Source organism: Chiloscyllium plagiosum, chromosome 40 (genome assembly GCF_004010195.1).
Source record: "Chiloscyllium plagiosum isolate BGI_BamShark_2017 chromosome 40, ASM401019v2, whole genome shotgun sequence".
In the NCBI taxonomy this organism is placed as follows: Eukaryota; Metazoa; Chordata; class Chondrichthyes; order Orectolobiformes; family Hemiscylliidae; genus Chiloscyllium; species Chiloscyllium plagiosum.
The window spans coordinates 1494136-1513254 of record NC_057749.1 but is presented as its reverse complement, the minus strand read 5'-3'; the positions used below and the strand labels follow the sequence as shown (position 1 = coordinate 1513254).

Genomic DNA, 19119 nt, shown 5'->3' with positions numbered 1-19119 from the left:
TCAGAAAGATGTTGTGAAACTTGAAAGGGTTCAGAAAAGATTTACAAGGATGTTGCCAGGATTGGAGGATTTGGGCTACAGGGAGAGGCTGAACAGGTTGGGGCTGTTTTCCCTGGAGCGTCGGAGGCCGAGGGGTGACCTTATGGAGGTTTACAAAATTATGAGGGGCATGGATAGGATAAATAGTCAAAAAGTCTTTTCCCTGGGGTCAGGGAATCCAGAACTAGAGGGCATGGATTTAGGGCGAGAGGGGAAGATATAAAAGAGACCTAAGGGGCAACATTTTCACACAGAGAGTGGCAGGTGTATGGAATGAGCTGCTAGAGGAAGTGGTGGAGGCTGGTACAATTGCATCATTTAAGAGGCATTTGGATGGGCATATGAAGAGGGAGGGTTTGGAGGGATATGGGCCAGGTGCTGGCTGGTGGGACTAGATTGGATTGGGATATCTGGTCAGCGTGGATGGGTTGGACCGAAGGGTCTGTTTCCATGCTGTACATCTCTATGACTCTATAATTATTGGAATATTCTCCTTTGGCCATCAAATTTGACTGATCACCACAAGAAGCAGTCAGAGTCAATCCTGTAGTCACAATAAGGGCAACTTGGGAGAGAGAAAAAAAAAAGAGTTGCCCATGAACATTCCCTGTGTTTACATTTTTACAACAATCTAATCTAGGTTTCCAAATTCAAGTTTGCAGGTTGTTAATTCAGTATTACAACCACAAGTGTCTGTTTCTGTAAATACATAAGAACTAACAGCAGTAGGTCATTCAGCCCCTCAAGCCTGCCTTGGCATTCTATAAGATCATGGCTAAGCTGTCCCAGGCCTCAAGTCAACTATTTTTTTGTGCCAGGTTCTCATAGCCCCTCAAGTACAAAACAATTCAGTACAGGAGGCCTAATGGAGGGCCTAAGCATTGCGAAAATTAACAAAGCTGGTGCACTGCAATCCAAACTTTAAAAACTCAAACAAATTTGACTGTGTAATAGACTCTAAAACAGGACAAGTTTACTCACCATCTAAGGATTTGATTTTCGGAAAGATTTCCAACATTGCACTGTGATACGCAGTGTTCATACAAACTGAAAAACAAGCTTCATCATATCATACTGTAAAAATGATAGTTCTTACATCAAAATGCTCACATTTGACTTGAGCATTTTACAGTGCCAACAAGGTGTTACCATGGAAGCAGAAATTATTCTACCTTTTAAAGCGTTTTAACATTGCACTAAAATATGTGCTGCGTCACATTTGTACAGGCACCATTACACAGCGACTAAGTAGCTTTAAATGAGACACCCTTCCTTTAACCTTGCATCATTACTTGCAGCCAAGGTACCATAAATAATCGAAGGCTGAGGATTTATCTCCTGCTTCGCGACTGATGTAATCCTGCCACTTACATAGACGAAAAAAACATATCAGGAAAGGAATTATCCAGATTCATGTCCAATTATTTTATTGCTTTCAAAGATTAAAAGACTTTCATTTATCCTGAGTCTTCATGACCTCAGGATGTACGAGAATGTTCTACAGTTACTGAGATACTTTCTGTTTTGAAGTGTAGTCACTGAGCAATGTTTGAAAATGTGGCAATCAATTAATGCACAGCAAGATCCCACAAACAGTAATGTGATAATGACTAGGAAGTCTGTCTTAATGAATTTAGTTGAGGATAAATATTTTCTGGGATAACTTCCTCTACTCTTCTTATTTGAAATAGTAGCGCCACAAGACCTGAGAGAGTAAGTAGGGTCTCAATTAAATATTATACCTGAAAGACTGGACCTCTAAGAAATGCCTGTTAGCCCAGATTTGCTTGGGAAATCTATGAAGCTTCTAATTCAGAGGCAAAATTGATGGAAGCTGAACCATTACTTGGAGCAAAACAAGTTACCTGGATTACTAAAGTTGCAAACAGTGTCTTTCAACCGAATCACCTCCAGATTCTTCAGCTCAGAGAGGGACCGAAGACTATCAACACTACAAGATAAGGCAGGTGTTTAAAAGCAAGATTTTGCTTAATATAGCACTACCTAAATGCAACAACTTTTGCTGAACATGGGATTGTAAAGAACACAATATAAAGGGCAGAAAAAAAACACACATTTACCTGCTAATTAGGTTTCCTGATAAATTGAGGTTTTGTAGGTTTTCACAGGAGCATAGGGGATCTGTGATAGCAAAATAAAGTGTCTTTTTAAACATCTCCCAAAAATAAAAGCTAAAGAATGCGGATTTTTCATTACAACTGGTACTGCTCCTTCCAAACTGAAGGTTGCACCCATCACTACATACCCTGGTGGGGAACAGGGTATGGGAGAGTTTGAGTATGTGTGTGAGAGAGGGGTTTTTTGGTGGCGGTGGGGGGGGGGCGCAGGGTGCAAAGGCAGTCTGGAAAGTGTGGGAGATGACAAAGATTGGTTGGGAGTGATTCAGAACATTTCAAAGCTGCACATCTTTGTTACCAAACCCTTGAATGGCGCAGACCAGAACTCTCACACTGCTTGTTCATGAAAACCTTTCTGGAATTTATATTCGGAGTAAATGTTATTTCTAAGAGCAATTTGTTTCTAAACTTAGGATTCCTTGCTGAATGATTACATTCCCAGCTCCAGAACCTTCAAACAGAGTGTTCCGAGGGATCTTAATACATCTGGTGATCTGAAAATCCACAGCAGAACTTTCTTCAAGTCTGAGGCATTAAATCTATTCATTCCATTCAGGAGCAGAGTTCTCTATTTTAAAGAAAAACAGCTATTACAGATGTTCAATAAAGGTGAAATGTGTAGATGCCCACAAAACAGACATTACTAAAATGGACCAGCTGTGATAAAGATTACATCTTCTCCAGCATGGCATGGGTTATTTGGCCTATGCTGGAGCCACACAAACCTCCTCACAATCTCTTTTCAACTGGTTCCTCCACTTTACGCAAATAAAATCTCGCTTTTGATTTTATAATACAATTTGATTCAATCACTGTTTCCTGAGTTTTTTATCAAATAAATACCCTTCAATTTATCTGGCACTTTTGCCATTACCAGCCATGCTTACACCATCCAACCCAGGAAGGTTAAGAGTGACAGAGAGTCTCTTGCCGTATCTACCTCTTGGGAAAATGCTATCATGTAATATTCCTGCTAGTTTAGCTTGTGACAACTGACAACAGCAGTCCCAATCTTGTCAGTACATTCTGCTACCTACCTGTAGCACACAATCTGATTATCTGCCTCTGTGCAAAAATATCTGGCAGCTCATTCCATACATGCATCACCATCTGCATGAAAAAGTTGCCCCTTAGGTTGCTTTTAAATCTTTTCCCCCTCACCTTAAACCTACTCCCTCTAGTTTGTACTCCCCCACCCTATGAAAGAAAGTTTGGCTCGTCACCTTTTCCACAGCTCTCACAATTTTATACATTTCTGTAAAATCACCCCTCAACCTCCAACGCTCCAGGGAAAATAGCCCCAGTCTATTCAACCTCTCCCTATAGCTCAAATCTTTCAACCCTGGCAATATCCTTGTAAATCTTTTCTGAACCCCCTTAAATTTCACAACATCCTTTCTATAGCAGGAAGACCAGAGTTGAACACAGTTTTCCAAAAGTGGCCAAACCAATATCCTGTACAGCTGCAACATGACATCCCAACTCCCATACTCAATACTCTGACCAAGGCAAGCATACCAAATGCCTTCTTCACTATCCTACCTACCTGTGACTCCACTTTCAAGGAACTATGGATTTGCACTCCAAAGATCCTGGGGAGTGTTCAGCAACACTCCCCAGGACCTTACCATCAAGTGTCTTGATTTGCAAAATGCAGCACCTCACATTTATCTAAAATCAACTCCATCTGCCACTCCTCCGCCCTTTGACCCATCTGATCAAAGTCCAGTTGTTCTCCGAGGTAACCTTCTTCGCTGTCCACTACACCACCACCAATGGTGTCATCTGCAAACTTAGTAACCATACCTATGTTCACATCCAAATCATTTATGTAAAAAACAAAAACTAGTGAATTCAGCACTGATCCTTGTGGCACACCACTGGTCACAGACAACCAGTCTGAAAAGCAACCCTCCACCACCACCCTCTGTCTTCTAACTTCAAGCCAGCTCTGTATTCAAATGGCTAGATCTCCCTGTATTCCACGTGATCTAACCTTGCTAACCAGTCTACCATGAGGAACCTTATCAACAGCCTTACTGAAGTCCATATAGATTATACCCCCACTGCTCTGCCTTCATCAATCCACTTTGTTTCTGAAATTGAAGTAGAAAGTGCTGTTGAGACTGAACAGGTCTGACAGCAACTGTGGAGTGAAAAACACTTGACATTTTGAGTCCAATATAAGTTGTTTCTTCAGAACCTTCAGTTCTTTTTCAGTTCCAAAGGAGACACATTTGGAATTGAAACAAACTCTTCCTTCAACAGATGCTGCCAGACCTCCATTATTATTTTAGTACATAATTGTGACTTTTTGCCATTAATTGAAGGATATTATTCCAATATATAATGCTCTCACTTGCAAAACTGCATAGTTGGGTAGATCATGATGCCTGTAAAATTAGAGGGGGATGGATAGGGTAAATAGACAAGGTCTTTTCCCTGGATTGGGGAGAATCCAGAACTAGATAGCATAGGCTTAGGGTGTGAGGGGAAAGATTTAAAAAGGGACCGAAGGGGCAACTTTTCCCACACAAAGGGTGGTGCACGAATGGAATGAGCTGCCAGAGGAAGTGATGGAGGCTGGTATAATTACAACATTTAAAAGGAATCTGGATGGGTATATGCATAGGAAGAGATTAGAGCAATATAGGCCAAATGTTGACAAATAGGACTAGATTAATTTAGCATGATTGAGTTGGACCAAAGGGTTTGTTTCCATGCTGTACAGCTCTGACTATTTTCAGTATCCACAGTATTTTGCCTTTTTTTAGATTAGATTACATTACAGTGTGGAAACAGGCCCTTCGGCCCAACAAGTCCACACTGACCCGCCGAAGCGCAACCCACCCATACCCCTACCTTTACCCCTTACCTAACACTACGGGCAATTTAGCATGGCCAATTCACCTGACCTGCACACCTTTGGACTGTGGGAGGAAACCGGAGCACCTGGAGGAAACCCACGCAGACACGGGGAGAACGTGCAAACTCCACACAGTCAGTCGCCTGAGGCGGGAATTGAACCCGGGTCTTAGGCGCTGTGAGGCAGCAGTGCTAACCACTGTGCCCACATCATGTCTGCATTAATATTTCTTGACATTAAAATTGCATGGTCCACAGAAACTTATGCATCTCTATGACAAGGGTGCCTGACATCATAGTTACTCTTCAGGACAGCATCTCTCACATCCATGCAATCAGACAATGGATGTAATATTGCAGGCAGGCAGCATAGATTCATGAACTGTACAGCATGGAAACAGACCCTTCGGTCCAACTCATCCATCTCAACCAGATAGTCTCAATTAATCTAATCCCATTTGCATCTTGAACTATGGAGCATTACATCGGTACTGCATTAGAGTTTCAAATGAACTCTTCTGGAGGTTCTTATCACAATGCATAGTTAACAATGAAATGCTGTTCAATAACTGCAACAATCCTCTGCTGAGACACAAACTCCAAATAGAATAATAGAATCACAGAATCCCTACAGCGCAGAAGTGGGCCATTTGGCCCATCGAGTCCACACCAACCTTGCAAAGAGCATCCCATCCAGACCGACCCACCCATCCTATCCCTGAATTTCCCATGTCTAATCCATCTAGCCTGCACATCCCTGGACACTATAGGCAATTTACTATAGCCAATCCACCTAAACTACAAATCTTTGAACTGTGGCAGGAAATGGGAGCATCTGCAGGAAGCACACACAGACATTTGGAGAATGTGGAAACTCCACACGGTCACTCAAGGGTGGAGTTAAACCCAGGTCCCTGGCATTGTGAGGCAGAGCTAACCACTCAGCCACCATGCTTCCCCAAATGAAGGGACCATTATTTTCCTGGCATCAATCAGATTCCAATTTAATGCAATTCATTTTAATTTGAACTGGACACAAAACACATGAGTCAGCATAGGCATTAAATTGCTCAAGTCAATGGAGGAATTTAGCCAGGCCCAATCAAACATTGATTGGTAGGCTTCAGTATTTTAACTTGTACTGTAGACTCCAACAATAATGTTTAAACGTTTGTCCTCCCCTGCTAGTTGTAGCAGAAATAAAACTCTATTTGCACATAACATGTGTTGCATTGTCAAAGTTACTTTCACTACAAACCATATGCTACCACACAGAGGACAAACATCCTCAGCTTATGCCAGACAGCTCCATCAATATTTCAAATTCATGGACTACCTCCACAATGCTGCTTTTCGTGCCATGTTATTCAAATTACGCTTGATACCGGTGTGGTGAATCTATGCTGCCTGCCTGCTACTGGTATGTTTACCAGTCGGATTCCGATGTGGCAGGACTGACTTGAGGAGAAACTGGATAGGTTAGGATTATATTCACTGGAGTTTAGAAGAATGAGAAGGGATCTCAGACCTATAAAAATCCTAACTGGACTGGACAGGAAGGATCCCACAAAGGGATCTTGGATTGCTTGTCACTGATCCCTGAAGGTGGCAGCACAGGTTAATAGGGTTCTTAAGAGGGCAAACATTTGCCCTTATCATCAAAGGCTAGATTATAAGAACAGAGAATTATGTCAGAGCTGCATAAAACTTTGATTAGGCAATAGCTGGCGTACTGTGTGCAATTCTGGTCACCACATTTAAAAGGAAGGATGTGATTGCACTGCATGGGTGTGGGAGGGATGTGCTTTGGAGATTCACCAGGATGTTGCCTGGTATGCAGCATTTTAGCTATGATGAGAGGCTGGATAAACTTGGATTGTTTTCTTTGGGCAAAGAAGGTTGCGGGGCAGGGGTGGGGATCTGATAAAGGTGTACAAGATTACATGGGGCATAGACAGCGTGAAAAAAAAGCAGCTGTTCCCTTAGTTGAAGGGTAAATAGCAAAAGGGCACATTTTTATAGTGAAAGGCAGGAGGATTAGAGGAGTTTTCACTGACACTGGAATGCACTGTCTGGGAGTGTAGTTGAGGCAGTTACCTTCACAGCTTTTAAAACGTACTTGGTTCAGAATTTGCAATATCATAATATTCAAGGTGACAGGCCAATTATTGGAAAGAGAGAGTTGTGTAAATTTAGTGTACCTTTGGTGGTTCAGACTTGATGGGCCAAAGGGTCTTTTCTGTACTGCATCATTCAATGTGCTCAGAACCAGCAGCATAATCTAATGATATGGGGCAGGACAAAATGATCAAGTTGAGGAGAAATTTCTTCATGTAGACAGTGAGTCAGATTATGGAATTTTCTGCTACAGAAAGTGGTTGAGGCTAAAATGTTGAATGTTTTCAAGAAGGGGTTAGATAACTTAGGGATAAAGGGATCATAGGATATGGGGAGAAAGTGGGAACAAATTACATAGTTGGATAATCAGCCATGATCATAGTGAATGGCACAGCGGGCTCAAAGAGCTAAATGGCCCACTCCTTCAACTATTTTCTATATTTATCTGCTTAAAAAGGTATCCTCCTTCAAAGAGAGAAAACCTCTTTGCAAGAAAAAAGAAACATTCTTCTCAGATGAACATTAAAAATCCAGGGCAAACTTTGTCCTCAATCAATAGTACTTATTTGTACTACTATTGTTTGTGGGACCTCTGTGCATAAATTGGCTGATGTGTTTCCTACATTAGACTTTGGAGCTACTTAATTGGCTATGACGTGTGTTAGAATGTCCTCAGGTTGTGTGAGGCACTATATGAATGCAGGATCTACTTTCTGTGCAAGGTACGGCAGCATTTGTAACTCTAAATCACTTGGTTGATAGTCAAGAATATCCAATCCTGTTACAGAAACTGTGGCTGCAGTGCCTTCAAATCACTACAAAACTACCTGCCTATCATGCCAAAACCATTTGCACTTTGAACAAAACAAAAAGCAAGTACTGTATCAGGTTCCTCCTGAGTAAGAGCCACCTGGCAAACCAAAGTGACTCAGTGTCCTGCTGAGGTCTTTATTCTGTTGAAATAAATGTTTAATTAACTTCTTGTAAATTCCACATCAACATGCAGCAAATTGAGCTAATGAGGAATGAGGTGCTGAAACCAGATTTTAGTAATTTAGTAAAATTCATTCATTTCTCTGATCACTGTCCAACTATGAAGACACAATCTGAAAAAAACCAAATCTTCACGAAAAGCTCAGTTGATTGGATGGCTGGTTTGGGATGCAGAGTGATGCCAACAGCATGGGTTCAATTACTGTATCGGCTGAGGTTGCCAAGAAGGACTCTCCTTCTCGACATCTTCTATCGCCTGAGGCATGGCGACTCTCAGGTTAAACCATCACTAGTCATCTCTCTCTAATTGCCTGGTAGGAATTTGGCAACTTTACAACACTGTACACAGTTCTAGCTGTCCCAGTACTGCTACTATGAAATATAGGTGTGTAAAATCAGGTGATTATAATAATGGAGGGATTTGATCAAGAAGAGGAATTATGTTATCACTGCAAAAGAGGAGGGTTGTTGTTTTCTTAAGAGGGTAGATCAGAGCTTCCCAAACTTATTCCCACTGTGACCCCAATTTGAAAGTTGTCATGATCCCACAGGGAAGGTATGATAGAGCAGGAATATGATTGCTGTAACTTGGTCAGAACTTCATGGTATTCATTAACATCTCAGATTCCAGAAACCACCCAGATATTGTCAATAACAAGCTATTCTACCTCAACTGAGGCAATGGCTTGCGATTGAAGATGGAAAATTCAAGACTAATCTGTGGAAACCTTATTTCAGTGAGAGTGCGATCAATCCTGGGGGAGATTATGGAAGAGACGATCTTCATTAATTGAAAGCTGCCATTTACTGCATGTCACTATGAAATTGTGAGGAACCAGTAATTTTAGATCTCATGCTTCCAAAAGTCCTCTCTCATTGGTAGAGCATAGAATATACAACAGTACAGCACAGGAACAGGCCCCTCAGCTCACCTTGTCTACACCAATCATCATGCCATTCTAAAACTAATCCCACCTGCCTCCACATGGTCATTATTGCTGTATCTCCTGCCTCTCCATGAGTCTTTCCAAATGCCTCTTAAGGTTGTCCATTCAGCCTACTGTGTCTATACTAACTGATTTGAAACCTATCCAATTTGGTTTCTTTTTCAGTTCAGGCATTAATTATGATGTCCTCATGTGTTGTATTTACTGACTAGCTGTCTCAATGTTTTCCTCTGTGCAGGTGTGCATCTATTGATAGATACTAAGTGTCATTAAATTCAATTTCATTGCTAAGACACAAGCTAGATTTCTGCTTTCCCTACGTTCCTTCCTATTGGTCTAATGATTACTCCTTATAACTACAAAGGCAGCAACCACTGTCATCACTGCCACCAATCCATCTCATGTCTGTGTTTGAAGTTACATCGGTTGGTGTGTCGTTAGATTTGCCATGTGTTACGATCACCAGCGTTGTCCAAATCTACCTCTAGGTCAACAGTCACAATGCCTTATTAAACAGATGCCTCAATGTTGAATCCCTGCTGCTTCTTCAATATTTGAAATAGCTATAGTTAAAAAATGCACTCAATTAGAGACACACACTGACAGTCTTCATTAAGGTTTGGATTTCTGAATCACATCACCCTATATTCCACTTGAGATGCTGTTGCCCTTGAACAAGGTTATGTTGTCTGTTTTTTTTTCTGAAGAGGGGTCATAAAGACAGAGGTACTGATTTGTCTGGAAATAGTCATTTTGAACAATGGTAGGTGAGTCACCAGTTTTCTCACTTCAGATTTTTCTGCAGCTTGGCAGTCAGAAAACTGCTGGGGATCTAAAGAAACAGCTACAGTGAAAAGAGATTCCATGCTTCAAAGGTCTTGCCTGAACTTTCTCTGAAACCTCTCCTATCTTTAAGAACCTGTGCTTGAATTTACCTTTTGCCAAAGGGTGTGTTTCTGGGATGTTACAGGGATTGGCAAAGCTTCATTAAGTTGCGATATCATGGTGGTTTTCAAATAAGTTAAATAATTCTAAATTTTTTTTTATTCATGTTTCACCCATAGTGTTTAAATAAATTCTGTTTTGTTTAAAGTGGAATAGTTTGACCAACTGCATTACTCCTGGAATATTCACTTTGTATCTGCCTTTGCACAAAATAAAAAGTTAGGATCTAGGCTACCTTAAAGTGTTTTGAGGGGGTCTGGCCTGGTTCTCAACACACTGTTGGCTGCAAAGCACTTTTCAGTATCAAGGTCACATTTTATTCAAATACTGACTTGACTTCCAGAGGTTTTCTTCCTCCTTCCCCATCCAATCATATCATTTCTTCCACTTCAGCTATTCTTTCCAACAACACAAGCACTATTCTTCTTCCCTCAGGAAGAATAAAAGTCATTGTTTCTCATGATACACAGGTCAAATAATTGATAACTGCACATGATTCAGGGTGAAATAAACCTGTTGAAAAACATGTTTTGGAAAAACATTCAAGCACTTAAAGCGGTATTACTCCAAAATATGATCATGATTCACAGCTTATTAGAGAATGGTGGGTTGAAAAGCATTTTTACAGCACACTTGGACTCAAAAAGGAACACACCTTCCATGACTTTTATCTGACCCCACGTTGATCTTTTGATGATCTTAATTTCCTGTTACCCATTGCATAATGTTCATTTAGTCACACTGTGGAAGAGGTTTGCACTGGTATGATATTGAGCAAAAAAGGTTTTGTCTCATCTCTAGAGGAATTTAAGGGAGAGGAGAATCCAACAAAATGGAGCTTAAAGGGCACCTGTGATGTCTCTGATCGTGTTTTCCGGGTCCTTAAGGGGGAGGGGGAGCAGCCCGAAGTCGTGGTCCACATTGGCACCAATGACATAGGTAGGAGGAGCGCTGAGGATGTTAGGCAGGCCTTCAGGGAGCTAGGTTGGAAGCTCAGAGTTAGAACGAACAGAGTTGTTGTCTCTGGTTTGTTACCCGTGCCACGTGATAGAGAGTCGAGGAATAGGGAGAGAGAACAGTTAAAAGCATGGCTACAGGGATGGTGCAGGAGGGAGGGATTCCAGTATTTGGATAACTGGGGTTCTTTCTGAGGAAGGTGGGACCTCTATAAACAGGATGGACTGCACCTGAACCTGAGGGGCACCAGTATCCTTGGCGGGAGGTTTGCTAGTGCTCTTGGGGGGAGTTTAAACTAACTCTGCAGGGGCATGGGAACCCAGACTGTAGCTTTAGGGTGCAAGACCTGGAGTGTAGGGAGGTTAGGAACATGGCATCAATCTCAAAGGAGGGTGCCTGTAACTTATTGAGTACAATATTTACTGGGACTTGAATCCTTATTATGCTTCAGCTTAATGTTAGATTGCATTTACTTCTTCAAAGTTCTTGCATCCAACTGAAACTTCCGTTTGGAATCTATTTCCCAGACATTTTGCAATTTTTAATTCCCTGGTTGTCGAATTTATTGATCGTTTCTAGTTACTCCCTTGTGAAAATGTTGGTGATTTACGTTCTTCAATCACTGCAGTCCACATTTTGTAGGCAGACTTCCAATGTCCTTAGGGAGGGGATTCCAGGATTTCTACCCATTGACAATGCACAGTGGCTCAGTTGTTCGCATTGCTGCCTCACAGCGCCTGAGACTCAGGGTTCGATTCAAGATTCGTGCAAATGTCTGTGGAGTTTATATATTCTGACTGCGTCTGCATGGGTTTCCTCCGGGTTCTCCAGTTGCCTTCCAGAATCCAAGTGCAGATGAGGTGAATTGGCCATGCTAAAGTTTTAATAATGTTCAGGGATATGTAGGTTAGATGCATTAGTCACGGGTAAATGTAGAGTAATAGGGAAAACGGTCTATGTGGGATATGTTTCAGAGAGTCGGTGTGGACTTGCTGTGCTGAATGACCTGTTTCCACATCGTAGAGATTCTATGGTTCTAGTTGTAACTGATGGCAGAAAATGAAACCAGGAACGGAGGGATTAGGCTGGACAAATATTCCCACCTTATAAAGTTCTCCACATGATGCAAAACACATTTGAATCATTTATCAGGTTTTTCAGCCAGAGGTGTCTCATAGCCTCATCACCTTGGCCTCCATGCAGTCCACATAATAAACACTCAAAATCTATTCTAGCTTTGGGGATGTTTAATTGGCTGCAGGAACTATCTGCACCAAATGTGGTGCCGCTTCCGCACAACATTAACACTTTTATTTCTGTTTCTGTCAGTCTATTTTCAATCTTCAATTAAGCGTTGGCATATTGCTATCAATGACATGTTTGATGAGGTTCAGTGTGTGTTCCTCTTCGGCCATTGACTCAGAGAACCTCAGACCAAACCTTGCAGAAACAGAGCAGGTCTGGCAACATCGGTGGAAAGAAAAATAGAGATCACGTTTCATCTCGATCCAACATCATAATCTTAGACTGTGACGCCTCGCACCCCGCTCCGCCATGCCAGGTTTTGAACTCTATCGTCCATTGGCAACGTCCTTCCTGCTTTATGTTTCCTCATGTGTCCTCTTTTGAGAACCTCCGCCTGGACAGCAATTTTGGAAAGAGGAACATGGCTAACAGTTTGAGGTCGGTATGACTTAACTAATCACAAGTATTCTGGCCCTGAATGCTGTGACAATGTTGCCCTTTAACAAGGTTATGTTGTCCTTAGTTTCTTTTACAAAGAAGTAAGAAAAGATGCAGACTGCAAAACGTCTATGTTGAAGAGTTTTCGGGACAATTTGATTTTAGCTAACAGATACTGCCTGAGGCAAAAAGGCTTTTAAGTTTAAATGAACACAACACTTGTACAAAGAAAAGTGAGTGGCCAGTTCTCTTAGTTCAGCATTTCTCTAGTTTTGTTCTGTTTTAGCACAGTAGAGTTGAAACAGCTGATGGACTCTAAACAAGAAGGTGCTCTGTCTCTGGCCTAACTCATGTTAGACCCTACGTTTCATTTTGATTTTCGCAGTGCTAAGCGTTGTTTATGGGGATTTTTGCAAGTATTTGGAACACCATCATTAATTTGGGACATTCTGCTGAGTTTTCGTATAGGTTCCGTTATTCTGTATTCTGTTCTCAATTGTTTGTGTTTCGATTGGTAATTTTGTAAATAAATTCCGCTTTGTTTTAAACGAAATAGCTGGTCCAACTGCATCTCTCCTGGAATATCCTCGTTACACCTGCATGATGCATAGAGTCTGGGCTACATTTTTGAAATGTTTTCAGCGTTTCTGGCTTGGCCTATAATAGGTTGGGATATCTTCGATAATTCCAATTTCGGATTAGGTTTGTCAGACTGTAATGCTGCGAATGTTAGGTTCTGTTCCTGGTATTCAGTTTATTTGCTTTAAATGGTCTTTGGGATAAAAATGCCTCTTTTCATCAACAAGAGGTTTCTGTGTGTGGAAAAAATGGCTTTGGGGGTTTTGCAAAAAGTGGTTAAGGCCAAGCTGCTGGAATTAGCAGGCAATTTGGAGTTGAAGCTGACCTCTTCCCTGAGGAAAGGTGAGTTAATTATAGCAATAATCCAGCAATTACATTTGCTGGAAGCGTCACCAGAATTTTTAGAGACGGCCAAAATTCAACTAAAAATAAAGCAACTTGAAAAAGAGGAAAACAGTAATGAATTACCCTAAAATGAAAAGTTCAGAAATGGACTGAGGAGATTTGGGAGGGGAAACGAAAAAAACTTGGGGGGAAGGGTTATGGAAAACCCAAAGGCGTTCTAAGCATACATGGGGAATAACAGAATGACCAGACAGAGGGTAGGGTTGAACAAGGATAGTGGAGAGAACTTGCGCCTGGAGATTGAAAAGTTAGGGCAGGTGTTAAATGAGGTTTTTGTTTTGCTTCAGTATTCACTCGACAGAGTGAGACCACCATGGACCAGTTTAATAGGCTTGAACAGGTTAATGTTAATTAACTCGATATGTTGGATTTTTTTGGAAGCAACAAGGCAGATAAGTCCCCAGGACAGGACCAAAGGTACTAAGGAAAGCAAATAATGAGAATGTTGCACTTCTGGCGATGATCTTTGTATCCTCACTCTCCACGGGCGTAGTACTAGATGACCGAGGGAAGGCGGATGTTATTTTTCTGTCCAAGAAAGCGAATACGAAAGTCCCCGGTAATTACAGACCAGTCAGTCGCACTTCTGCGATAAGCAATGTAAAGGAAAGGGTCCTGAGGGATGGAATTTATGACTATTGGGAAAAAGATAGTTTTATTAAAGATAGTAAGCATGGCTTTGCGAGGGGTAGTTCATGCCTCACAAGCCTTATTGAGTTCTTACAAGGGGGCATAGCTTTAAATTAAGGGGTGGTAGGTAAAGGGCAGATGTTAGGGGTAGGTTCTTTACTCAGTGAGTCGTGAGTTCATGGAATGCCCTGCAGTAGCAGTGGTGGACTCTCCCTCTTTATGGGCATTTAAGCGGGCATTGGATAGGCATATGGAGGATAGTGGGCTAGTGTAGGTTAGGTGGGCTTGGATCGGCGCAACATCGAGGGCCGAAGGGCCTGTACTGTGCTGTATTCTTCTATGTTCTATGTTCTACTCCTATTTGGCTTTGGAACAAAAATTTAGGTTGACACTCCACTACTATACAGAGGGAGAACTGCACTGTTCATTTCTGGTGAGATATTATCACGAAGCTTGCTCAGATGGATGCAAATGATTCCTGGGCACTATTTCAAAGTTATCCAGTGTCTAGCCAGTATCTATCTTTTCCTTTATCAACATCACAAAAATAGATTATCAGCTCATTATTGGAGTTTTCCGAATGAAAATTGGCTATTACCTTTCCTACACTTTGAAAAGTATTCCATTGGCTGTGAAAGTTTCATATGACTGCTAGACAGTAAACTGCTAGACAAATCTTTCAAACAAGTCTGGCTAGCATCCTTTGCTATGCTTCCTACTAATTAGATTAGATTAGATTAGATTAGAGTGTGGAAACAGGCCCTTTGGCCCAACAAGTCCACACCGACCCGCCGAAGCGAAACCCACCCATACCCCTACATTTACTCCTTACCTAACACTACAGGCAATTTAGTATGGCCAATTCACCTGACCCTGCACATCTTTTTGGATGGTGGGAGGAAACCAGAGCACCCGGAGGAAACCCACGCAGACACGGGGAGAACGTGCAAACTCCACACAGTCAGTCGCCTGAGGCGGGAATTGAACCCGGGTCTCTGGCGCTGTGAGGCAGCAGTGCTAACCACTGTGCCACCGTGCCGCCCACAATGTTTAGGATGTTACTATTGACAAATTTGTTCAGTGGCAATAGAACTGCACAAGTCATTAGGACATGCAAGGAGCTTGCCTTTTCGAGACACAGCTAAAGAGACATTCCTTGATTGTCAAGGGAGTCAAAAAGGCTCTGATGGTAAGAAGGAAAATGAAGCTGAGTTAGAATCAGATTATCCATGATCTAACTGATTGGTGGCACAGGCTTGAGGAGCTGAATTGCCTTCTCCAAATGCTAATGGTTGTGTGTTGCCTCTGGCTAAGGTTGTGGTAATTGCCAAACAGATGCAACTTCCTGGTGTGTGTAAAGCTTGTCATATTGTTGCTTGTGGATCAAGACAGCTAGCTTACCAAGATTTGAGATCCTATTGGCTGACAGGTTGAGCACTATCAGAACTTTGAGTGATGTGAGGGGAGCGAGGTTTGAGATGTCATTTCCTGACAAGTCCAGTCTTTCTACATTTACACAGTCTCCGATACATCCAAGATTGGTGATCCCTGCAGTGAACAAGACCAGAAATAAATCATTCTTTTCACATTTATTCTTGTCAAATCCTTAAAATGAAGGATGTTCTTCTGTTTTGACTGATTTTAACTTTCTAATGTTGGAAATTGCAAAATGTAGGATGGTTAAATTAGTATAAGTCATTTGGCAATAAAGTCCAGACCTGTGCTAATGAAAACAGTCAAAAAGAATTAGTATTGATTTTATTTTATTCAGTAGTGATTGCTTGTTTATAATAAAAAAAGCTGAAAACTGGGCCAAAGGAAATTGATAATGTTGCACTTGGCAGAAGTGGAACTCTGTCAAGGCTACTCAATGACACAGGTTCCTAATTTGAACTCAGAAGCTTAGGTGTACAACAAGCGTTGATAAGAAGAGTTGAGTGGCCTCCTGTGCTGAAATTACTACACTTCTAGGAGCGCTTAAAAGTGTATCATCCTCAACACTTCACAGCAGCTGACTTTAAAGCACAGTATGATTGGTTATATTTCCTACCAGGGAAATTTTGTTTTCTTTATTCTATGATGAGATGTGGGTGTCCATTTGTTGCCCATTTCTATTTGCCTTTGATTTAAGCAGCTTGTTAGGCCATTGTGGAGGGCACTTAAGAATAAACCACTTTATTGTCGTGTAGGCCAGACTGGCTAAAGATATTAGATTTCTTTCTATCTAAAAAAAGATTTATTTCCCCAATGATCTTCAGTGGTTTTTAATATCAATTACTTTTATTCATCATTACTGAGTAGAACTTTAAATGCCAGAATTAGTTCAATTGCACCAGCTGCTCTGATGGAATTTGAGCCTACATTCACTGCCCTTTCCCAAGCATTAGCCTCAGCCTCCGGATAACCAGTCCAAATGACATTACCACAGCTCAACTGCCTCCTCTGTTACACAACATACCCACCCAAGAATAAAGTAGGGGGAGGAGCGCATAAAAGAGACCAGCCAAAGGGAGGAGAAAGTCAGAAGTCACATGACACCAAATTATAGTCCAACAGGTTTATTTGAAATCACAAGCTTTCAGAGTGCTGCCCTTCACCAGGTGAAGTGAGGAGAAGACATGCACAGAATTTATAATTAGAGATCAAAAGATTAAACAAATGGTGTGATTTGAGTGTTGATTGGCTGAATGATGAGTCTCTGCATGTGATCAAGATTGTCAGATGGTGTGAGAGAGAGAGAAAAACGTAGATAGAGACCACATTTCTATGATTAACAATCTCGTAATTACAGTACTAATTACAGCCTTTAGCTGAAGAGTTAACTGGAAGCTACATCTGCCAATTAGAAGGATCCTTCGGTGTAATGCAAACTAAAGTGAAGCTTTATGGTGTCCTGAACAAGATTCAGCCATCAACCATCACCTTCAAATAGACAAGTTATCTCGCTGTTTATTTGTCGGCTTTGCTGGTTTACTGGATGCAGATTTAGTTACTATTTTTGTATACCTTGCACTTCAAAAGGTAATTTCTTGGTTGTAAAGTTCTTTAGTAAGTCATGAAGGTAGACGGTACTATAGTAAATAACAGACACAGGTTACTGAAATAAACAATATATTAATGCTATACTAAAAGTAACTTCACCACATCAAACTAACCCAACGTGGATTTGATGCAACTGATCCAAATTCTATTATCAGTTTGACAGAATTAGAAAACAATGGGTCACACTAACACTCCAATTGCTCATCACTCACCAATATTCCTCAGCTTCAGGAACAGAATTGACTCCAAATCGAATTGTCCAGTTCTGGATTTGAGCATTTGAACTGTGACTTTCATGTTTTCATCACCTGAAAGAAAAAAAACTGTTGGAATATTGCATGCAATTTTGGTCTCCTTCCTATTGGAAAGATGTTGTGAAACTTGAAAGGGTTCAGAAAAGATTTACAAGGATGTTGCCAGGGATGGAGGATCTGAGCTACAGGGAGAGGCTGGACAGGCTGGGGCTGTTTTCCCTGGAGCGGAGGCTGAGGGGTGACGTTATTAGATTAGATTACTTTACTTTTTTTACAGTGTGGAAACAGGCCCTTCAGCCCAACAAGTCCACACCGACCTGCAAACCTCCCATAGCCCTACATTTACCCCTTACCTAACACTACGGACAATTTAGCATGGCCAATTCACCTGACCTGCACATCTTTGGACTGTGGGAGGAAACCGGAGCACCCGGAGGAAACCCACGCAGACACGGGGAGAATGTGCAAACTCCACACAGTCAGTCGCCTGAGGCGGGAATTGAACTCAGGTCTCTGGCATTGTGAGGCAGCAGTGCTAACCACTGTGCCACCCTGCCGCCCACAAATATAGAGGTTTACAAAATTATGAGGGGCATGGATAGGATAAATAGACAGAGTCTTTTCCCTGGGGTCAGGGAGTCCAGAATTAGAGGGCATAGGTTTAGGGTGAGAGGGGAAAGATATAAAAGAGACTTAAGGGGCAACTTTTTCACGCAGAGGGTGGGTACATTTATGGAATGAGCTGCAAGAGGATGTGGTGGAGACTGGTACAATTGCAACATTTAAGAGGCATTTGGATGGGTATATGTTTAGGAAGGGTTTGGAGGGATATGGGCCGGTTGCTGGCAGGTGGGAACTGTTGGACCGAAGGGTCTATTTCCACGCTGTACATCTCTATGAAAGGAACATGTACTCAGTATTAAAATCAAGATGTGGTGCCAGTGTCAGAGGTGGCAATGGGTTGGGGGGAGAATGGTTTGAGTGGTAAAGTAGTTGGGAGTGGAAGAGCAGGGGTCAAAGTCAGGAAGGTGTGAGGAATAATAGTCTGGATCAACTAAGTCAAATGGATATCGGAGTGAATAGGATGCAGTCAAATGGGAGGTTTTATCAGGAGTGAGGTAGCTAGTGTGGGATATAGGTAAATTAATGTTACTTCTGCAATTCTAATTGATTATATAAAAGTAAATGAACTCACACCAATGTGTAATTGTTTTAGCCAAGAGCTGAGTCAACAAGAATGGAAACGATGTGGAGGAAATATATAATTGTTTTTGTATTAGCTAAAATTGTATGCCAGCATGAAACGTGATTGCAAAACAATGGTAGATATTGGATTTAGATTAGATTACATTACATTACAGTGTGGAAACAGGCCCTTCGGCCCGCCGAAGCGAAATCCACCCATACCCCTACATTTACCCCTTACCTAACACTACGGGCAATTTAGCATGGCCAATTCACCTGACCCTGCACATCTTTGGACTGTGGGAGGAAACCGGAGCACCCGGAGGAAACCCACGCAGA

General features: G+C 41.7%; 1 protein-coding gene across 5 annotated transcripts in view; it reads right to left on the bottom strand.

Annotated features, from left to right (window-relative positions):
- The window catches only part of lrrc61 (leucine rich repeat containing 61), a 32894-nt gene that overhangs the window by 12084 nt on the left and 1691 nt on the right, over nt 1-19119 (bottom strand). For 4 of the 5 annotated variants that reach the window (XM_043680148.1, XM_043680149.1, XM_043680145.1 and 1 more), the window contains exons 2-6: nt 17554-17649; nt 15701-15847; nt 2121-2181; nt 1905-1990; nt 1021-1086 (exon numbers count right to left, since the gene is read on the bottom strand). In XM_043680148.1, coding sequence (XP_043536083.1) covers nt 1021-1086; nt 1905-1990; nt 2121-2181; nt 15701-15847; nt 17554-17649 — 456 coding nt within the window. The remainder of the gene's footprint in view (nt 1-1020; nt 1087-1904; nt 1991-2120; nt 2182-15700; nt 15848-17553; nt 17650-19119) is intronic. The other variant, XM_043680150.1, reaches the window with a different exon arrangement.